Below are 19,424 nucleotides of genomic sequence, written 5' to 3' on the forward strand. Positions count from 1 at the left end.
GCTTTGCCATTTCAAGCCAAAGCAGCTGCTTCCATAAAATGACTTCAGAACGAGGGTTTTGGTTCCAACGCTTCTCGCCTACTGAATTTCATCTTCTGAGGCCAGATTGAATACCTGCTCCTTAGGGGTCTTCCTGAGCCTCCCTTCCTACTGCGTGTGCTGCAGCCACACTGCCTGGGCAGTTGTTTGTGGGCTTGTCTGGCAGCCTTCCTGGGAACCCACTGGTTAACACGAAGGCCCTGGAATATAGCACAGAACTGGCCTAGCCCTCCACATGCAGTTCAAATAATTTGTACAGTGCTTTCAAATGGGACTCCACTTCCCCTAGTCCCTTTTGCCAAACAGTAGGCTCTCTCTCCTGCAAGGCAGAGGTAAGGTGTGGTGACCCCCTTGTGCAATCCGTTGTGGAAAGTGTGATCCCAGAAAGGACAGGTGCCCGAAACTCCATACAAGCACCAGTCACACCAGCGGAGTCTGGTTGAATTGCCTGGAAAAAGACTAGGAATGTGTCTGGGAATATTTGCCTTTCTTTTAAACCCCCTTGGGCTGAAGTTTGATCAGCCTGATTAAAAGGCAGCCAGGCATTAGCCTCTAGGGATTTGCACTTCAGTCTATGAATCTTGAGGAGCCCAGGCAAGACAAATTAATTCTCTCACGTGACCTGTTCCAACCTCATTAGCCTTCTTAACAAGGAGGCAAGAATTAACACCAGGGAAAAGCTTCGGTCTCTCCCTGGTGATTGATTAGAAGTCAGAGTCCTTGAATCCCGGTGGCCGGGCTGCTGCTTCTCCTACAGATTCCTCCCTGCCTTCTCCAGCAGCAGGGAGCTCACTCCCGTGCCCCGGTCTGTCTGGGCCATCTCTTGACTGCCCCACCTGCCCACAGATTCTTCCCTCCCTCAGCCTCCCCACACTGAGGCTATGGTCTCTGCTGGAACCACAGGGAGTCGGGTAGCTTGATCTTCTACCTTCAATGACCAGAACCTGTGCGACTTGTGGGTTTGCAGGCCAGAACCCCCAGCTCACCCAGCCATTCCTCCTTGTGGTCAAGTCTCTTCCTTGTCATGGTCCTTCTCCCATGAGCAAGTTCCTGGGGTCTTGCTTGACTGGGCAGGGAGACTGAGACCACCCTGCTGTGACTGGAACCCACTCTGGGAAGCCTTTGTTGCTTTGTGTGTTTTGGGTGGTTTTTGATGGTCACCAGCTACCATCAGCGAAAACCCAAAGCAGTCCTGTAACACGGGCTGCTGCCAGCCAGAGGATCCCGGCTTGTGCATGTGCAACTGATTTTTTTGGAATTAAGTATTGGACCTTCCCATTGATCCGAGTCTCTCGATGTTTTGGAAGCCTTAGTATGCAGAGAACACACTCACCTTTCCTTCCAACACCATTCTACTCACAAACACAATACACAAACTACATGCCATTGAGTGGCTCTTTACTGTATGCCAGCCACATACATTTTATCATCTCATCCACACAACAACCCTGTGAGAGAGGAAATGGAAATTCAGAAAGGTTAGGCAACTTCACTGAGGTCCCACAGCCAGGTGGTACAGCCGAGATTCCAATGTTATTCCATCCCATTTCAAAACCTGCTGTCATCCACGCCATGAAGCTGCCCTGTATTTTCATATATGGCACAGATGAAAATGAAATTAAAAGCATGGCTGAGGACTGAGCCCTGTGGCGTGCCACTAGAGACATCGCTCTAATCCATACAGCTGCACCATAGGCATGGTTCTTTATTTTCAAACCATCTGATTGAATTCTCCCCTTCTACGCATAAGAAACCCGCTCTCGTCTCATTTGCATACACGTGAAAGACCTGTCAGAGGCCCTGCTGCAGTCCGGAAGCTACAATTCCCTTGCCCTCTTCATATTCTGTATACAATAAAGGTGGGATGCATGTTCCAATACACCTAGGTTGGTTGCAGGAGGAGGTGGCAGAGGTCCTTGGATCCGAGCAGATGGCATGGGGGTGGTGGTGTGGCAGCAGACAGCTGGGCGGGGGCCCTGTCACAGCCTGTGTGCCTGGAAGATCTGGAGGCAATCCCAAGGATGGAGGTGTTCTGCTGCCACCAGCAGCTCCTCAGGGAGCTCTCGGCACCAAGCAGTCGGCCCAGCGTTTTAGCGTAGTCTGGTTCCTGCTAATTGCATAAGGGCACATCCTGAGACCAGATTTATTTGCATTTGCGGCAAAGGAATTAGATGACATCAGAGCTGGTGGGTGGGTGAGGAGGGCAAACCCCATCCAGGATTGCAAAGCAGACCTGCAACCAGCAGCAGTGAGAGCTGTTGCATGTGGACAGGATCTGTGATACCCACTCACGGGGAGGAGGCAGAGTGGAAAGGTGTCAGGTCCTGGTTGGAGTCTCTGCTCCAGCACCTGCAGGCTGAGTATTCTGTTGATTGGTCACTGACTCTCTCTGGGCTTAAGTTTCCTGATCTTCACAAAGCAAATAAAGCGAAAGTTGGCAATTTCATGTGGATTTCAGTGACGGGAAAGGCACAACTGTCCGTGAAGAACAGGGAGAGCCTTACATGATGCAAGTTCAAGTTCCAGGGGCCTGATGGGGGTGCCCGTTTCTTCCCTATGCCTTGCCCCACTTCCTTTTTTTTTTTTTTTTTGAGACGTTGAGATGGAGTCTCACTCTGTCGCCCAGGCTGGAGTGCAGTGACCAGATCTCAGCTCACTGCAAGCTCCGCCTCCCGGGTTTACGCCATTCTCCTGCCTCAACCTCCTGAGTAGCTGGGACTACAGGCGCCCGCCACCTCGCCCGGTTAGTTTTTTGTATTTTTTAGTAGAGATGGGGTTTCACCATGTTAGCCAGGATGGTCTCGATCTCCTGACCTCGTGATCCGCCCGTCTCGGCCTCCCAAAGTGCTGGGATTACAGGCTTGACCACCGCGCCCGGCCGCTCCACTTCCTTCTCAATGCCTGAAATTCTGTTAGATCAATGTCTTTCTTTTAGCTCCAGAGCTCTACCTATGTTAAATGCCTGGGGGTGTTTACATAGTAAACCTCATTAATTACTTCTCCCAGAAACTGATTTTACCAGGCAGATGGAGGGGAGGTGGGAAGAGAGGAGAGGAACTGATGTCTGTGATGACATTTGGAGTCCCCAAGGACACACAGGTACCAAAAAAAGGGAGATACTTTGGCAACTAATGCAAGAATGGTAACTAGAGTCTCCCTGGGAAATGACAGTCTTGGGGCCAGGCTCTGTCCTGCCTGTGGCTGGTGGAAGGGCCTGGGGCAGTGGCTTGACAGGACCTCAGTCTCTGTAGAATGAACAGACCAGGCCAGGACAACCCTGGAGCTTCCCTCCCACGTGTGGGTGGCTATTCTAAGATCCCACGTGGGGACGATGCCTTCCCAGGAAGAGGCCCCCCTGACGTTGGTAGTTGTCAAGAACAAGAACAACTAGTAGAATGGAGAGAGCTGCTTTGAAAGACAACATAATTTCCACCTTGTAATGCTCAAGTTCTACGTTTATTTGCACAGAGGAATTAATGTTGGTAAGGTGAAGGTTTCTTGTCACTGGGCGAGGACAGGGGCTCCCACGAGAACTGGAACTGGAAATTAACTTTGCACTTGGTGAAGCATCTGATGTTTTCCAGCAAGATGGGTTTGGGGACGTGAGAGTAAACAGAGGTGGCCTTTCAGCACAAGGATGGGGAATGTGACACTTGAGTTTCCCCTTCTCAAGCCCTGAGGAACTTGAATGATTGTAACCCTCTACTGCTGGCCGCATGTGGTGGGGGACTGAAGCCAATGCAGTTTTAAGTCTTCAGTCCTGGAAAAGCAGGATGAAAATTGTTTTCTTCGGTGGTAATTGCTTTGGGCTCCGCTCAGGGAGTAACACAAGAAGACCACTCTTCTGTCAGACACAAACCCCTGTGCCCCAAAGCTCATTCAAAACAGCTACACCAGGAGATGGATCCAGGATTTAAGGTGCCCTCAGTCCTAGCTGCAGTTCTTTGTAGCAGAGAATAGCCTGCTTCTATTGCCTTATCCTCACAGATATGCCAGACAGCTCTTAAATAATTGAGCCAACTAAGAAGAGCTAAGTAGAAAAGAAAAACTCAAACTTATTTTTGGTGTTTTCAGGGTGTAAAATGTTTTCATTCAAATGAAGTGTTTTCATGCTTCCTTATGACGTTCCACTATAAAAATAATTCCAGTAACTTAAAAACTGGGCCTCCAATTTGATGAAAAGACTTTGGGGCAGGGAAGTCTCAAGGGACAGAGACTTGGCTGTGCCTTCCTCTTGGGGGCAGTCAGCGAGGGGCCACACCCACATGCAGGCTCCCAGTGCAGCCTTCTTGGTATCACTGAAGATAAAGAGTGATTAACATTCGTGTACCCCAATTCTCAATCATTTATCTCAACAGTTTTCCAAAAGGACTGGAATTTCAAGACAAAGAGGTGTGGCTTGTCCAAACACCGTTTCTCTTGGTTCCAAAATAGTGATTTGAAACTTAAAACTTTTTACGTGGTAGGTGCCGGAGTCCTTTGTTCAAATCAGGTGGATAGACAGGTGCGGGGCTGGGCTGGGAAGCCGGGGAGGGGCTGGGCCCAGCCTCCATCCCTGAGGCCACTGTACCCCATCCTGAGCACACATTGTCATTCCTTTGTGATTCCAAGGAACGTTCTGAAAATTGCTGGCTGGTTAAAGCCACTCTTGCCTCTGTAAGATAAATCATAGCTCTCTCATAAAGGAAGCGCTCTTTCTGTCTCTCATTTTGAAATCTCGGTGGTGTTTCCATGGGATACTGTGTTAATCTGTCAATTTACCACATGAAGGGTAGGGCTGAGGCCTGAGTGGAGCTCAGTAAGCCTCAGCTGGCGGTCAGGCTGAGACAGCAGGGCCTGGACACGGGCAGGAAATGGGGCTATCTGAGGTCAAGGAGAAGAGACCAGAGAAGGCCCACAGGAAGAAGTAATCATTTCCAAGACCGGTAGTGAGAGTCAATGGGCACTCAACCACACAGCAGGGGCCGTGCCGGGACCTCTGCATTCACCTCTGCTGTAACCTCCCCACAGCCCTAGGAGGCAACACCAGTACCGATTCATATTGCAGATGAGAAAACTGAGGCTTGGAGCCATTGAGCAACTTTTCGTAGCAGGTCAGTTGCAGAGCCAGTGTTCAAACCCGGGCAGTCTGACCCAAAACCTGTGCTGTTAAACCATCATTCTGGTCACAGAAAGTGCAAAGGAAGGAGAAGGGAGGACCTTTTCTCACCCATGCAGACGACAAATAGCATTGTCGAAGGGCATCAGTTCAGAGCCGCTGACCATGTGGCTGATCCCTAGAGCATGCTGTGACCCTTGTCAACGTGCATTCCAGAGTGAGCCTGCGGGGAGTCTGCCGGAAGCCAGAGGCCGGTGACTGGTATTAGCGTGGCTTAACAAGCTAGCAATTCATTTAGCAAATGGTCATCTTCTAAGAGGCCTTGAAAGCCCTCTTGAACAGGCCACAGGTCAAGCTGGGCGTGGAGGTCACTGGCCAAAGCAGAGCCAGGGTGAGTCAGCAGGACCGCAGCGCTGTCAAGTCAAGCAGACATTGTGGGCAGGAGCCGCAGCAGCCTACAGACCAGGCCTGCCTTCTCCTGGGTGCCTACTCCAGTGGAGCCGGACTGAGATCCCATTACTGCCTTCTCTGCCTTAGGGAAGCTGGAAGCTCCATGAGATGCTTGGGTCATGCCCCACTCCAGGCAAGTGGGGTGCAAAGAGGAAAAGTTCCATTCTGCTTCAAAATCTTCCTGATCCTGACAGCTTCTGGTCCTTCTCCCAAGGTCTTGGGCCCAGGATTCTGTGCCCCATCGTTGGGCTCCTTCTGCCTGATGCCCTCTTTTGATACTCTCTTTGAAGCCCTCTTCAAGGGGCTCTATTAGCTCACACATGGGAAATAAACTATTAAAACATACAAATATTTCAAGAGTGAATACAGTCCTAATAGCGTTCTTTGTTCTTTGAAATAAGGAGCAATGCCTTAATTTAGAGGACTAAGTCTCCAGTGGTAGGACACAGACATTGAAAAAGGGCTAGTTAGGATAAAGGTATTTGAGTAGGATGGAATTTTCTGATGCTTCTGAAGCTATGTCACACTTCCTAGGACCCCAGCACAGAGTTAAATGGTTGGAGGAGATAAGTATCTGTTGGGATGCCCTGGGATCTTCCTTCCTTTGCCGAAATCTCAGAAGGTGGGGTTCAAGGGCTGTGTGGGTTTGCGTAATGGGGACTCAATCTCTTTGAAAATTATTGACCATCACTTATTAGCAGAGTTTGCTGCAGAGCTGGGATCAAGAACATAGATAGAGAAAAAACCAGATGTGCATTTGGGAGAGGAAGTGATGAACACAAATGAATGGAAGAACTGAGGCATGAGGGCCCAGTGCTGGGAGGTGGGGACTGAGGGATGTTACTGCATTTTGGGGCCGTCAGACTGTGTATTTAAGCTGCATAATTTTCAATTCTATATATGTAGGGTGAAAGTAACAGAAATATTGGAAAGAAAGTTACTCATGGTTCAACTCAGTCATCTCATTGAGAATTTAAGAAACATGGCCGGGTGCAGTGACTCACACCTGTAATCCCAGCACTTTGGGAGGCTGGGGCAGGTGGATCACCTGAGGTCAGGAGTTCGAGACCAGCCTGGCCAACATGGCGAAACCCCATCTCTACTAAAAATACAAAAATTAGCAGGGTGTGGTGGCAGGTGCCTGTCATCTCAGCTACTAGGGAGGCTGAGGCAGGAGAATCACTTGAACCCAGTGAGCTGAGATTGCACTACTGCACTGCAGTCTGGGTGACAGGGTAGGACTCTGTCTCAAAAAACAAAAACGAGAAAACTAAAAACAAAGAAACATAAGGGTTTAGGTCCATGCACACTAAATAGGTCCCTTCTGATGTCCTCACTGTTATACCAGGAGCTTGGAAAAAATGCTGTTCCATTCTGCAGGTGAAGAAATCGAGGCATGGAGAGGTTAAGTGCATTTTTCCAGGTCTGCTAGGAAGTTAGGAACAGGGCTCGAAGTAGAGCTCAAGGCCCCAGATTTCCATTTCCTACCTGTGTCAGGATGTCATTGGTGGGGCTGATGGCTTGGCTGACAAGGCACTACCCACTCCCTATACAGGCCCTGGGCATGGCCTGCCTCCAGACGCTCCCCTGGAAGCGAGGGCAGGGCATTGGATTCATGCTACATCCTTGGTGCCCAGCTCAGGCTGCAAACCCAGTTCAGTGGCTGGTGCACAGCAAGAGTCCAACACATTTTTGATGAATACATGGGAGAGTGTGTCAGTTTGAGGAAGTTCTTACAGTAAAATTTAGTCTGCTGCATTTGAATCTTCATTTTCTTATAGCAATTAAGTGACTAAACCTGCTTTTCCACATCTCTAAAACAATAATACAGACTAGTTTCTGGGGGTTGTGAGGATTAAGTGAGATGAAAAATGAAATTGGCAGTGCTGTGAATACCTCCCCTGCCCTCCGATCTGTGGTTGGCCAACGTGAAGGCGTTCTTCCCCCCATAGTCTAGATCCACTGTGGAAACGACCAGAGCCAGGCATAAAACGAAAAGCCCATCTTACCTACTGAGGCCATTTTCAGCACGATCGAGATCTCGGTCTGAGGGCTTTACCCTGAGGTGGGTCCGGGAGGAGTGGGAGTATTGGGTGTTGATCTTGGCCATCTTCTTGGTTTGTCACATTTAGCCCCCCAGATGATTGCTGAAATGTGAACACAAAGCAGATACGTCATCAGGACGGGAAAGTAACTGCAAACCCAGCTCATCACGGACAAGGGCTACCGCACACGGCCCCCCCTGCAAGCCCTGGCAGGCACGCCCTCCGCTGTCTCTTGTAGATCCTGCAGCAGTGAGTTTTAGTTGGACATCTTCGGGCTCTTCTTTCTAGCCTGAGGCACAAAGTCTTTTACTTATTTGTTTCTGTTACCATGCTGACCAGCTGCTCAGAGTTAAGTGCTGAACGAGCGAATGAATAAATAAATGAATGGCCAAGTGGGAATGTGATATAAGGAAGGTAAAGCCCTTATGATTCTCTGAGATAATGCAATGTCCCTCTTGACCCTTCTTTTCTTGTTTCCTTATTTTTATCTTAGAATTTGGCAGGTGTTTCCACTGCTCCCTCAAATCTTGCTTTAAGACAACACGTAAAGAAAGGACCATACGTGACGTTCAGAAAACCTTTATAATATAATGCTAAATCCAATATCACTTCATCTCATTAATCCTCACAATAACTTTGTGAGGTACTTATTATTTTTATTCCCATTTAATGATGAATAAACTGAGCCTCAGAGGTGTTAAGCAGCTTGTCCAATGAAAGATAGATCCCACCTGTTAATGTGGTACAATCCTTGTGAAATCGCCTTGAAAAATTGTAACTAAGGAAATTATGGCAGTGAAAGACATCAGACCTAACCAATTCCGTCTTGCTTCTAACCTCTAAACTGTCCTTATTCATTCCTGGGCGTAGGCTGAACTAGCCTTGGGGAGGAATTTAATTTATAATTTAAATTAAAGCCCTTACCCAAAGCTAAACTGTTTTTGTAAAACAAATGAAAGCCCACCAGCCACAAAGTTAGAATGAGAGGGGCTGGAATTCTAAATATTATCAGCCATTATTCCAGAGGTCGTAAGATTCGCAACTTCCCCAGTTACTGTTAAAGGCAACATCTGTATTGTGAACCTAAGATCGGCCTTTTGAGATATTTTTTCAGGTTTTCACGTTTCTAACAACGGGTGGCCACACCTTGACCTACCAACCAGTTCTGTGGCCCCCACCCAGTAACTGACTCAGCAGAACAGAACAGCGTCAACTCCCTATGATTTCATCCCTGAGCCAGCCAATCAGCACTTCCGATTCACTGGCCCTCCTACCCACCAAATTATCCTTAAAAACCCTGATCCTTGAGTTCTGGGGGAGGCTGATTTGAGTAATAATAAAACTCTGGTCTCCTGCACAGACAGCTCTGTGTGAATTACTTTTTCTCTGTTGCAATTCCCCTGTCTTGGTAAGTTGGCTCTGTCTAGGCAGTGGGGAAGGTGAACTCCTTGGGCAGTTACACCTGTGCCAGAAATCAGGCCGTGAACATTTTCTCTTTGGCAAACATTGGAAGGTGCCTCTGGACTGAAAAGAAAGCCTACGTGGGAGCAGGGCTGGTGTGATTGGCCAGGTCCGTGATTTCTGGACAAGTCTTTCTGGAAGATGCATTTCTGAGGATGGTTTCTCTAAAACAGATTGGCACAGGCTCTTTTGAGCAGCCACATGGTTTAAATGTGTCAGATGTCAGTAGAGACCACTCCGGAGAAGGATGGCAATTTCTAGAAATAGCCCAGGGACTCACTCCAGGACTCAATTAATTCCATATCCAAAGGAAGGTCAGAGACAGGAGCCACGGGTGTGGCCATGCACATCTGGCCAACCCTCTGCCTGTTACAAAAGGGCAGCCATAGGCTCAGCAGGTTCCCGACTTGTCTCTCATGTTTGAAAGTTTAGTCTATGAGTTTAAATTTTCTAGTTTTCCCAATAGATCAAACATTGTTTTGATTTTTAAACACTTTATTCATTTATGCAACAAGGAGTGAGTTTCTGGCTGATCACAGGAGCTATAAAGAGAAATAGAATGAAGCTTGTTCTCAAGGATCTGACAGTGTGGTGGGGCAGGTGCTACAACAGGCTTTGTAGGTTGTGCCAGGAGCTTGGGCCCTACCCTACTAAGCCCAGTAGGAATGTGGTCAGATATGTACAGGCCACTCTGGCTAGACCAGGGAGGATGTATTCAGGGAACATGAGTGGCTGTGAGGTGAGCAGCTAAAAAGTTGTCACAGTTTCTTAGGGGAGTGAGAACATCTGCCTGAACTAGCTTTGTGGTGGTGAGAGCAAGTGGGTAGAATTGCCAGGATGTGGCAATTTAGGTATAAGGGGTGGGGAGGAAGAGGTGCTGAACACGGTGTCCAAACAGCTGGTTTGATGGGGGGTGCTGCCTGCCCACTGAGGCAGGGAAATAGGAGAGAAGCAGGTTAGAGAAAGAGAATGATTCCAGTTTGAGATGCCTGCAAAACTTTAGGGCCAACATATGAAATTGTATTCTTCCATTAAAAGCAATAAATCTGGGGAGGGACCAAGGTGGCCGACCAGAAACAGCCGAGGTCAGAGGTTCTCACCAAGGAGAATGAAAATGGTGAGTGAATCCTGCACCAGCAACTGAGGTGTCCAGGTTCTCTCAGTGGGACTGACTAGGCAGGCCCACGGAGAGTGAGAAAAGCAGGGTGGAGCGCCTGCCCACCCGGGAGGGGCACAGGGCCAAGCGGACCTCTGACTCTTGGCCAAAAGAGGCGGTGAGTGATTGTGCTGCCCTAACCGGGAAACCTCGCTTTCTCCATGGATCTGTGCTATCCGCAGATCAGGCGATTCCCTCGTGAGCCCCACACCACCAGGGCCTTGGGTCCCAAGCACAGAGCTGTGCAGATTCTTGGCGGCCGCTACACTAGAGACAGTCTAAGATTACTGAGCCCCTCCGGGGAAGGGTGGCCACCATCACCGGAGCTCCAGTCTGCCATTTTCCCCTGCTGGTGTCGTGGAGACTGGGCAGTTTGGACCCGTGAGGAATTCCCCACAGCACACCACAGTGGCTGTGGCAGACTGTGGCCAGACTGCCTCTTTAGGCTAAACCAAGACCCATCCCACCTCACCAGGCAGGGCCTCCCCACTGGAATTTCAGCAACTCCAGCCAGGGGCTGGATGTCCCTGGGTTGGAGCCCCTGGGGAGGAAGGACAGCTGCGGTATCCACAGAATAGTGGACTTAGTCTCTCCCCTGGCTGGCTCTGAGGAATCAGGGCTGTCTGGATGAGTGGGATCCCCCACAAGTGCAGGGCACGCCCTCTGCTAAGAGTCAGCCAGAGTGCTTTGTTAAGTGGGTCCCTGATCCTGTGCTTCCTGACTGGGTGAGACCCCTCAACAGGGCTCAGCAGAAACCTTATACGGTCACATTCTTGCTGGCATCAGGTCAGTGCCCCTTTGAGAGGGAGCTCCCAGATGAAGGAGCAGGCAGCCGTCTTTGCTGTTCTGCAGCCTCCACTGGTAACACCTCCAGGGGCAGGAGGGACCCAGGTGAATAGGGTCGGGATTGGATCCCTAAGAAACTGCAGCAACCCTACAGAAGAGGGGCCTAACTGTTAAAAGAAAAATAAACAAAGCAACAACAGCAACAGCATCAACTAAAAAGTTCCCACAAAAATCCCATCCAAATGTCAGCAGCCTCAAAGACCAAAACAAGATAAACCCACAAAGATGAGAAAGGATCAGCCAAAAAATGCTGAAAACTGAAAAAACCTTTTTGCCTTTTCTCCTCCAAATGATCACAACATGTCAACAGCAAGGGCACAGAACCGGGCTGAGGCTGAGATGGGTGAACTGACAGAAGGAGGCTTCAGAAAGTGGGTAATAACAAACTTCGCTGAGCTAAAGGAGCACGTTTTAACCTGATGCAAAGAAGCTAAGAACCATATAAAACATTACAGGAGCTCTTAACCAGAATAACCAGTTGAGAGAGGAACATAAATGACCTGATGCTGCTGAAAAACAGAACACGAGAACTTCACAAGTATCAATAGCCAAATAGACCAAGCAGAGGAAAGAATTTCAGAGCTTGAAGACTATCTTGCTGAAATAAGACAGGCCAACAAGATGAGAGGAAATAAAAGGGAAAAAGAATAAACAAAACCTCTGAGAACTATAGGATTATGTAAAAAGACTGAACCTATGACTGATTGGGGTACCTGAAAGAGATGGGTAGAATGGAACCAAGTCAGAAAACACCTTTCAGGATATCATCCAGGAGAACCTCCCCAACCTAACAAGACAGGCCAACATTCAAATTCAGGAACTCCAGAGAACTCCAATAAGGAGCTCCATGAGAAGATCAACCCCAAGATACATAATCATCAGATTCTCCAAGATCGAAATGAAGGAAAAAATGTTAAGGGCAGGGATTACAGGCATGCGCCACCACGCTGAGCTAATTTTTGTATTTTTAGTAGAGACAGGGTTTCACCATGTTGGCCAGACTGGTCTCGAACTCCTAACTTCAAGTGATCTGCCTGCCTTAGCCTCCCAAAGTGTTGGGATTATAGGAGTGAGCCACCAGACCTCAGTAGGCTGAGGCAGGACAGTCACTTGAACCTGGGAGGTGGAGATTGCAGTAAGCTGAGATTGCACCACTGCACTCCAGCCTACGTGACAGAGCAGGACTCTGTCTAAAAAAATCAAAAAATGTTAAGGGCAGCCAGAGAGAAAGGCCAGGTCACCTACAAAGGAAAGCCCATCAGACTAACAGTGGACCTCTCAGCAGAAACCCTACAAGCCAGAAGAGATTGGGGGCCAATATTCAATACTCTTAAAGAAAAGAATTTGCAACCCAGAATTTCCTATCTGGCCAAACTAAACTTCATAAGCAAAGGAGAAATAAAATCCTTTTCAGACAAGTAAATGCTGAGGGGATTTATCAGCACCAGGCCTTGCAGGAGCTCCTGAAGGAAACACTAACTATGGAAAGGAAAAACTGTTATTAGCCACTACGAAAATACACTGAAATACAAAGACCAACGACATTAGGAAGCAACGACCTCAATAAGCCTGCAAAATAACCAGCTGACATCATGATGACAGGATCAAATTCATACATAACTATATTAACCTTAAATGTAAATGGGCTAAATGTCCCCATTAAAAGACACAGAATGGCAAGCTTGATAAAGAGTCAAGACCTATCAGTGTGCTGTATTCAAGAAACCACCTCAGGTGCAAAGACACAAATGGGCTCAAAATAAAGGGGTGGAGGAAAATTTACAAAGCAAATGGAAAGGAGAAAAAAGTATGGGTTGCAATCCTAGTGTCTGACAAAACAGACTTTATTTATTTATTTATTTTTGAGATGGAGTCTTGCTCTGTTGCCCAGGCTGGAATGCAGTGGTGCGATCTCGGGTCACTGCAACCTCTACCTCCTGGGTTCAAGGGTGATTCTCCTGCCTCAGTCTCCCTAGTAGCTGGGACAACACGCCCACCTTGCCCTTCCAAAGTGCTGGGATTACAGGCATGAGCCACCACGACCAGCCTGACAAAACAAACTTTAAAGCAACAAAGATAAAAAAGACAAAGAAGGGCATTACATAATGGTAAAAGTATCAATTCAACATGAAGAGCTAACTATTTTAAATATATATGCACTCAATACAGGAGCACCTAGATTCATAAAACAAGTTCTTAGATACCTATAAAGAGACGTAGACTCCCACACAATAACAGTGGGAGACTTTAACACCCCGCTGTCAATATTAGACAGATCATTGAGACAGAAAATCAACAAGGATATTCAGGACTTGAACTCAGCTCTGAATCAAGACCTGACAGATATCTACAGAACTCTCCACCCCAAAACAACAGAGTGCCACATGGCACTTACTCTAAAATCGATCACATAATTGGAAGCAAAACATTCCTCAGCAGATGCAAAAGGACTGAAATAATAATAGTCTCTCAGACCACAGCGCAATCAAATTAGAACTCAATATTAAGAAACTCAAAACCACAGAAGTACATGGAAATTGAAAAACATGCTCCTGAATGACTCCTGGGTAAATAGTGAAATTAAGCCAGAAATCAGGAAGTTCTTTGAAACCAATGAGAACAAAGAGAAAACATACCAGAATCGCTGGGACCCAGCTAAAGCAGTGTTAAGAGGGAAATTTATATCATTAAATGCCCACATTGCAAAGCTAGAAAGATCTCAGATTGACACTCTAACATCACAACTAAAAGAACCAAGGGCAAACAAACCCCAAAGCTAGCAAAAGACAAGAAATAACCACGATCAGAGTGGAATTGAAGGAGATAGAGATACACACACACACAAAAACCTTCAAAAAAATCAGTGAATCCAGAAGCTAGTTTCTTGAAAAAAATTAATGAAGTAGATAGATAACTAGTTAGACTAATAAAGAAGAAAAGAGAGAAGAATCAAATAGACACAATAAAAAATTATAAAGGGGATATCACCACTAACTCCACAGAAACACAAACAGCCATCGGAGAATACTATAAACACCTCTATGCAAATCAACTAGAAAATCTAGAAGAAATGGATAAATTCCTGGACACATATACCCTCCCAAGACTGAACCAGAAAGAAGTTGAATCCCTGAATAGACTAATAACAGGTTCTGAAATTGAGGTGGTAATAAATAGCCTACCAACCAAAGAAAGCCCAGGACCAGATGGATTTACAGCTGAATTCTATGCAGATACAAAGAGGAGCTGGTACCATTTCTTCTGAAACTATTCCAAGCAATTTAAAAGGAAGGACTCCTCCCTAACTCATTTTATGAGGCCAGCATCATCCTGATACCAAAACCTCACAGAGATACAACAACAGCAAAAATTTAGGTCAATATCCCTGATAAACATCGACGCAAAAATCCTCAATAAAATACTGGCAAACTGAATCCAGCAGCATATCAAACAGCTTGTTCATCGCAATTAAGTCAACTTCATTCCTGGGATGCAAGCCTGGTTCAACATATGCAAATCAATAAATGTAATTAATCACATAAACAGAACTAAAGACAAAAACCATATGATTATCTCAATAGATGCAGAAAAGGCCTTCAACAAAATTCAACATCCCTTCCTATTAAAAACTCAATAAACTAGGTATTGATGGAACATACCTCAAAATAATAAAAGTCATTTATGACAAACCCACATCCAATATCATCCTGAATGGGCAAAAACTGGAAGCATTCCCCTTGAAAACTGGCACAAGATAAGGATGCTTTCTAGATCCTATATCTAGAAAACCCCATCATCTCAGTCCAAAAGCTTCTTAAGCTGATAAGCAACTTCAGCAAAGTGTCGGGATACAAAAATCACAAGCATTCTTATACACCAACAATAGACAAGCAAAGAGCTAAATAATGAATGAATTCCTGCTCAAAATTGCTACAAAGACAGTCAGATACTTAGGAATATAGCTAATAAGGCAAGTGAAGGACGTCTTCAAGAAGAACTACAAACCACTGCTCAAAGAAATCAGAGAGGACACAAACAAGTGGAAAAACATACCATGCTCATGTATGGAAAAAAATCGTTATCATGAAAATGGCCATACTTCTCAAAGTAATTTATAGATTCAATGCTATTCCCATTAAACTACCATTGACATTCTTCACAGAATTAGAAAAAACTACTTTAAAATTCATATGGAAACAAAAAAGAGCTTGTATAGCCAAGACAATCCTAAGCAAAAAGAACAAAGCTGGAGGCATCGTGGTACCCAGCTTCAAACTATGCTACAAGACTACAGTAACCAAAACAGCATGGCACCAATACAAAAATAGATATACAGACCAATGGAACAGAATAGAGAACTCAGAAATAAGACCACACATCTACAACCATCTGATCTTTAACAAATCTGACCAAAGCAAGTAATGGGGTTAGGATTCCCTATTTAATAAATGTGCTGGGAGAACTGGCTAGCCATATGCAGAAAATTGAAACTGGACCCCTTCCTCACGTCCAAAAATTAACTCAAGATGGATTAGAGACTTAAATGTAGAACCCAAAGCTGTAAAAACCCTAGAAGAAAATCTAGGCAATACCATTCAAGACAGGCATGGGCAAAGACTTCATGATGAAAATGTCAAAAGCAATTGCAACAGAAGCAAAAATTGACAAATGGGATCTAATTAATTTAAGTTGCTTCTGCACAGCAAAATAAACTATCATCAGAGTGAACAGACAACCTACAGAATGGGAGAAAATTTTTGCAATCTATCCATCTGACCAAGGTCTAACATCCAGCATCTATAGGGAACTTAAACGAATTTACAAGAAAAAAACAACCCCATTAAAAAGTGGGCAGGCTGGGCATGGTGGTTCACATTTGTAATCCCAGCACTTTGGGAGGCCAAGGCAGGCAGATCATCTGAGGTCAGGAGTTCGAGACCAGCCTGACCAATATGGTGAAACCCCGTCTCTACTAAAAATATAAAAAATTAGCTGGGCATGGTGGCAGGCACCTGTAATCCCAGCTACTCGGGAGGCTGAGGTAGGAGAATCTCTTGAACCCGGGAGGCAGAGGTTGCAGTGAGCTGAGATTGTGCTATTGCACTCCAGCCTGGGCAACAAGAGTGAACCTGCCTCAAAAACAAAAAAAAAAAAAAAAAGTGGGCAAAGGGCATGAAAAGACACTTCTCAAAAGAAGACATTTATGTGGCTAACAAAAATATGAAAAAAAGCTCAACATCACTGATCATTAAAGAAATGTAAATCAAAACCACAATGACATACCATCTCATTCCAGTCAGAATGGTGATTATTAAAAAGTCAGATGCTTGTGGGGCTGTGGAGAAACAGGAATGCTTTTACACTGTTGGTGGGAGCGTAAGTTAGTTCAACCATTGTGGAAGACAGTGTGGCGATTCCTCAAAGACCCGGAACCAGAAATACCATTTGACCCAGTAATCCCATTACTGGTTATATACTCAAAGGAATATAAATTATTCTGTTATAAAGATACATGCATGCATATCTTCACTGTAGCACTATTCACAATAGCGAAGACATGGAATCAACCCAAATGCCCATCAGTGACAGACTGGATAAAGAAAATGTGGTACATATATACCATGGAACACTAAGCAGCCATAAAAAGGAATGAGATTGTGTCCTTTGCAGGGACATGGATGGAGCAGGAGGCCATTATCCTCAGCAAACTGCAGGGGCCTTTAAAAACAGTATGCTGAGAATAGATAGGGCTCAAGGACAGTATCTCCAATTGAACTCTTAATGAACTCCCGTAGGCGCCAAGAAGGCAGGCAGATAAGGAAGAGCATAGAAACAAGGAACTGAGTAGAAGGTTACATGTGGGAAAAGAAAGTTTGTTTTGCATTGCATTCTTTCTGCTGACGTGGGGTTTATGAAGTATAAATAAAGTGAGGCGGAGGCTCTGAGCACGGCCGCCATGTTCTCTGTGTGTCTTTGTCTTTTGTGTGTTCTTTCATTCTCCACCACCCCCGGCACGGACCCCAACAGCAAACTAACTCGGGAACAGAAAACCAAACACTGCATGTTCTCACTTATAAGTGGGAGCTGAACAATGAGAACACATGGACACAGGGAGGGGAATAACAACACACACTGGGGCCTCTCCAGGGGTGGCGGAGAGGGAGAGCATCAGGATAAATAGCTAATGCATGCTAGGCTTAATACCTAGGGATGGGTTGATAGATGCAGCAAACCACCATGGCACACATTTACCTATGTAACAAACCTGCACGTCCTGCACATGTACCCCAGAACTAAAAATAAAATAAAATAAAAATAACACACATATTCCTGTGTGTTATCCAAATAGCACTGCCAAGCAATATAGTAGTAGTTAAAATACATTGAAATCTGATTATATTCCAGTCAATGTACTAAGTTTTTTACATCATTATTTATTCTAACATGTGACTCTCTGAGGTGGATGCTATTAGTGTCCTCAATTGCATAGATGAGGAAATGGAGGCTTATAACAGGTTATGTAACTTTCCAAAGAATGTGTGAGGTCCAGAAGCCACATTAGAACTCAGGCGTATTTAACTCAATCTATGCAGACTTTGGCCAAATCCTTGTCTCCCACCTCCCTCTGGCCTCATGATTTTCAATACTTTAAAATGGAATGTTTATATGTTTTTAGGTAAAAAAGCAATAAATCCAATTTGAAATTGTCCATTCAACACTTTTTAATTGAGCACTTACTATGTGCCAGGCAATATGCTAGAAGCTGGGGGCTTATTAGAGAGCTATACGCAGCTCTGTCCTCCAGGAGCTGACAGTCAAGCAGGGTGCAGAGCGAGTCTCAAAGAAGTTTGGGACTCTGTGGAAAAACTATCGAATGACTCTTCTTTGTACATTTCCAGGCAAATTACACCAAATAAAGTGCATTGTCTCCAGCTTGTGCCCCTTCCCTCTGCCCCCTCAGCTGCATTCTCTATCCTGGGCACAAACTCTGGTCCCACCGCCATGGCATGGAGGTAGTACCTCTGTCCTCTCATAGACCTGCCTCCTGCTGAGGGCCACTAGGTGCCAGGCACAGGTGGGTGCCGTGCAACACTTCCTTACTTAATCCTCACAGCAGCCCCCCTCTCTCTCTTACAAATGAAGAAACTGGACAGGTGAGTCATTTCCCTAAGGTTGCTGCTGAGGACCGGAGCCAGGATTGACTAAAAATCTGTCTGACTCCACAACCTGAGAGTGCAAAGTCATTGAGGGAGCTGGTATTGCCTTTAGGCCTGGGCAGGAGGGGTCTCTGCTTTAAATGACCCCATGCTGGCCCTCCTCCAGCCACACCCCTCCCAAAGGGTCGAGAAGCCCATAGGGTCAAGGGGCCATGCCCACCGGGAACCCTGCCCCTGCTCTAGCAATGGTCTGAGTGCCCAGGACTCCCAGATTCTCTGTCCAAGAGGCTCTGAACTGGTTCTAGAGCCTGCCTGGGACTCTTCCTGGTCCATCTTCCTGAGTGCACCAGCCTGCACTGCCCTAGGCCCAAGGAGCAGCCGTTTGTCGGGGATGGGGAAGACACAGCCTGGAGATGTGGGCAGGGCATCCACAGGAGGGTGTGCAGGGCCTCCTGTGCAAGGCCCCTTTGACATGGCGTGGACCTAGGGCTGGGGAGAGAAGGGGGCAGGTCAGGGGCAGGGAACCAGAGACCAGCTCTCCTCACGACTTCCTGCTCTCAGGCTCAACTCCAAGGGCTCTCGGTTTGAACCTGGCCTCCAGGTTGTGATGCAGTGTATTTGCCAGGTTAGGAGGGTGGGTACATTTGATTTAACAGTGTGCTATCTTGGTCCATGTAATGGTCATCTCTGGTCCTCTACCTCACGTCCTTTCTGCCCACCTTTCAGTCCAGCCATCGCTATGGCAACCAACTGCATGCTGGGTAACCCATGTATTTTGCCTCAGCGACACTGCAGATTCTAGGGCCTTCTGCCTTGGGGGCTTCCTTACTTCCCCCAGGAAGCACTTGCCGAGACCACATCACCCTTCTGATGCATGTGCAAACGCTGGAGGGGTAACACCCTTGGGGCAACGCTGGACCAATAGCAGCAGGAGCCTGAGGGAATATACTCTTCCATCCCTCAGGAAGAGGTTCTGAGACACTTTCTACCTGGCTCCTTGGAGAACCCCTTGTTGCCCAGAGTGGCGATCAGTTTGGACATCTGGGTTGGCTTGTCCTTCTTCCCTTTTGCCCTCTCCAAGACCCCTACTCCTGTTCCTTAGAGTCACTCCCCAAATAAACTGCCTGACTGCATGCCCTGTTCAAGGCTCTGTTTTGGAGGGCAGTGAGTAT

At 46.5% G+C, this 19,424-nt stretch overlaps 1 protein-coding gene across 3 annotated transcripts in view; it reads right to left on the bottom strand.

The window, feature by feature from the left end:
* Positions 1–19,424, bottom strand: part of CNGA3 (cyclic nucleotide gated channel subunit alpha 3) — an 87,065-nt gene that overhangs the window by 20,862 nt on the left and 46,779 nt on the right. For 2 of the 3 annotated variants that reach the window (XM_021925085.2, XM_021925083.2), the window contains exon 2: positions 7,597–7,734. In XM_021925085.2, coding sequence (XP_021780777.2) covers positions 7,597–7,697 — 101 coding nt within the window. In that variant the 5' untranslated portion in view covers positions 7,698–7,734. Of the gene's footprint in view, positions 1–7,596; positions 7,735–8,363; positions 8,556–19,424 lie in introns of those variants that run through there. The other variant, XM_021925084.2, reaches the window with a different exon arrangement.

This window comes from Papio anubis, chromosome 14 (assembly GCF_008728515.1).
Source record: "Papio anubis isolate 15944 chromosome 14, Panubis1.0, whole genome shotgun sequence".
NCBI lineage: Eukaryota > Metazoa > Chordata > Mammalia > Primates > Cercopithecidae > Papio > Papio anubis.